This window comes from Capsicum annuum, chromosome 5 (assembly GCF_002878395.1).
Source record: "Capsicum annuum cultivar UCD-10X-F1 chromosome 5, UCD10Xv1.1, whole genome shotgun sequence".
NCBI classification, from domain to species: domain Eukaryota; kingdom Viridiplantae; phylum Streptophyta; class Magnoliopsida; order Solanales; family Solanaceae; genus Capsicum; species Capsicum annuum.
In genome coordinates this window covers 190,931,760-190,934,636 of record NC_061115.1, presented here as the reverse complement: position 1 = coordinate 190,934,636, position 2,877 = coordinate 190,931,760, and the positions used below count along the sequence as shown (strand labels likewise).

At 42.4% G+C, this 2,877-nt stretch overlaps 1 protein-coding gene across 1 annotated transcript; it reads left to right on the top strand.

Annotated features, from left to right (window-relative positions):
- The first annotated feature begins 441 nt into the window (after window positions 1–441).
- LOC124898585 lies at window positions 442–1,662 on the top strand. The gene is made up of 2 exons (XM_047412224.1): window positions 442–719; window positions 1,071–1,662. The coding sequence occupies exons 1-2, from the start codon at window positions 442–444 to the stop codon at window positions 1,660–1,662; spliced, it is 870 nt and encodes a 289-aa protein (XP_047268180.1).
- The last annotated feature ends 1,215 nt before the right edge of the window (window positions 1,663–2,877 follow it).

Below are 2,877 nucleotides of genomic sequence, written 5' to 3'. Positions count from 1 at the left end.
TCTTCTATTTGTGTAGTGGTTGTGATTGACGATGGTAGACTAGGGTTATGTCATAGGCCGGGGTCAGGGTTGAGAAGTGTTAGTTTTGGGTTGGGTTTAGGTAGTGTTGGGTCAGGTTTGGGTCTAGGATCGAGTTTGGGTTTAGGGGCAAGGGGTTGTAAGGTTAGGCAGGATAAGAGAGCTTCTAGGTTGCAAGTTGGGTCTTGGAACATGAAAAATTTATAGGGTAAGTCTATAGAGTTAGGAAAGATTCTTAGAAAAAGGAGGGTTAGTATAGCATGTGTCCAGGAAACTAAACGGGTAGTCACTAAGGCGATAGATGTGGAAAGATATAAGTTGTGGCACTCGGGTAGCATGAGACATAGAAATAAGGTAGGTATCTTAGTAGATGAAGAACTTAGGAAGAAGGTGGTAGAGGTTAAGAGAGTTAGTGATAGGTTGATGTCTATTAAGTTGGTCATTGAAGGGTCTACGGTGAACGTTATTAGTGCCTACACCTCGAAAGTAGGTTTGTACGAGAAAGAGAAGCAGGACTTTTGGGAGGTTTTAGATGAGGTGGTGAGTAGCATCCCGAGCACTGAGATACTTGTCGTGGGAGGGTATTTCAATGGGCATATCGGGTCTTTGTCGAGAGGTTATGATGATGTACATGGCAATTTTAGTTTTGGGGAGCGGAATGAAGAAGGAGCTTCTTTTTTGAATTTTTCTAGGGCTTTTAGGTTGTGGATAGCGAATTTGAGTTTTTCAAAGAAGGAGAAACACCTTATTATGTTTCGTAGTTCTGTGTCCAAGACTCAGATAGACTTTTTACTTCTTAGGAAAGGGGATAGAGTATTATCTAAAGATTGTAAAGTCATACTTAGCGAGAATTTTTTGACTTAGCATAGGTTGTTGGTAAAGGACTTGGTTATCAATAAAGGGAAAAAGAAGAGAAGTATGGAGGCTCAACCCAGGATTAAGTGGGGTAGCTTGAATTTGTCTAGTACTTTGGAAATGAAGGAGAAGTTGAAGAGTAGGAGGGCTTAGGAGAATAGAGGGGGTGTGGATAGTATATGGGAGATAACTGCCAGTTGCATTAGAGAGACTGCTAGAGAGGGGTCGGGTGCCTCAAGAGGTCGATCTAGCAAGTATCGAGGAGACTGGTGGTGGAATAAAGGGGTTACGAGAAAGGTGGAGTCTAAGAAAGTGGCTTATACTAAGTTGGTTGAGATAAAGGATGATGAGAAAAGAGAGACGAATAAGGAGGAGTATAAGGTATCTAGAATAGAGGCAAAGTTAGCAGTTATGGCGGCTAAGATAACAGCTTTTGAGAGCTTATATGTAGCTTTAGAAGAGAAAGACAAAGATAAGAAGTTGTATAGGCTTTCCAAGGCCAGAGAGCAGAGGGCTTGTGACCTTGACCAAGTGAAGTGCATCAAAGGAGAAGATGGTACAGTGTTGGTTAAGGATGCCCTTATTAGGGAGAAGTTGCAGTCCTATTTTCATACACTTTTAAATGATGAGGAGGATAAAAGGTTCGTGTTGGGGGACTTGGAGAAATCTAAAGAGTGTCGCGATTGTGGTTATTGTAGGCGTATCAAGTTTGAGGAGGTCAAGAGAACTATTCGCAGGATGCGGTGGGGTAGGGTGATAGGGCCAGATGAGATTTCAGTGGATTTTTAGAAGTGCACTAGTGGGGCAGGTTTGGAGTGGTTGACAAGGTTGTTTAACATTATTTTTAAGGAAGCAAATATGCCTAAAGCGTGGAGGTGGAGTATGAAGATTTCAGTGTATAAGAATAAGGGAGACATCCAAAGTTTCAACAACTATAGAGGTATTAAGTTGTTGAGTAATACTATAAAGGTTTGGGAAAGGGTGGTAGAGTTGAAGATGAGAAGGACCGTGAGGATCTTTGAGAATCAGTTTTGTTTTATGCCAGGTCACTCTACCATTGAGGCCATTCACCTTGTGAGGAGATTAGTGGAGCAGTTTCAGGAGAGGAATAACGACTTGCACATGGTGTTTATTAATCTTGAGAAGACATATGACAGAGTTCCCAGGGAGTTCTGTGAAGGTGCTTGGACGCTAGAGGGGTGCCCGTGGCATACACTAGGTTGATTTAGGATATGTATGATGGTGTGAAGACTGGTGTGAGGACGGTGAGTGGAGATTCGAAGCACTTCCCAGTTTTGATAGGGTTGCACTAGGGATAGACTCTTAGCCCATTTTTATTTTCCTTGGTGATGGATATTTTGACGCGACATATTCAAGGAGAGGTGCCTTGGTATCTTTTGTTTGAAGATGACGTGGTACTGATTAATGAGACTCAGGATGGAATTAATGATAATTTGGAGATTTGGACACAGACGCTTGAGTCTAAAGGTTTTTGGTTAAGCATAACCAAAAATAGAGTACTTGGAGTGTAAGTTTAGTGATGTATCGCAGGAGGCTGGAGTGGTTGTGAAGCTGGACTCTTAGGCCATTCAGAAGAGGGAGAGTTTTAAGTATCTAGGGTCTAGGATCTAGGGCAATGGTGAGATTGACAAGGATGTCACGCATTATATTGGGGCAGGGTGGTTGAAATGGTGGCTCGCTTTAGGATTTTGATATGATAAGAAGGTGCCTTCATAGCTTAAAGGTAAGTTCTACAAAGTAGTAGTCTGACCGACTTTGTTGTATGAATTGGAGTGTTGGCCAGTTAAGAACTCCCACAAACAAAAGTTGAAGGTAACGGAGATGAGAATGTTGCAATGAATGTGTGGATATACCAGGAAAGATAGAGTGAGGAATGAGATTATTCGAGAGAAGGTGAGAGTTGCCTCGGTGGAGAACAAGATGCGAGAAGTGAGGTTACGTTGGTTTGAGCACGTGATAAGGAGGGACTCTGATGCTCCAGTG

Bases quoted from the DNA above. Each gene is read 5' to 3' on its own strand.
- LOC124898585 (XM_047412224.1), top strand. From the start codon at position 442: ATGTCTATTAAGTTGGTCATTGAAGGGTCTACGGTGAACGTTATTAGT. The intron at 720-1,070 runs GTTGTGGATAGC...GATAACTGCCAG, and splicing joins AATTTTTCTAGGGCTTTTAG to TTGCATTAGAGAGACTGCTA.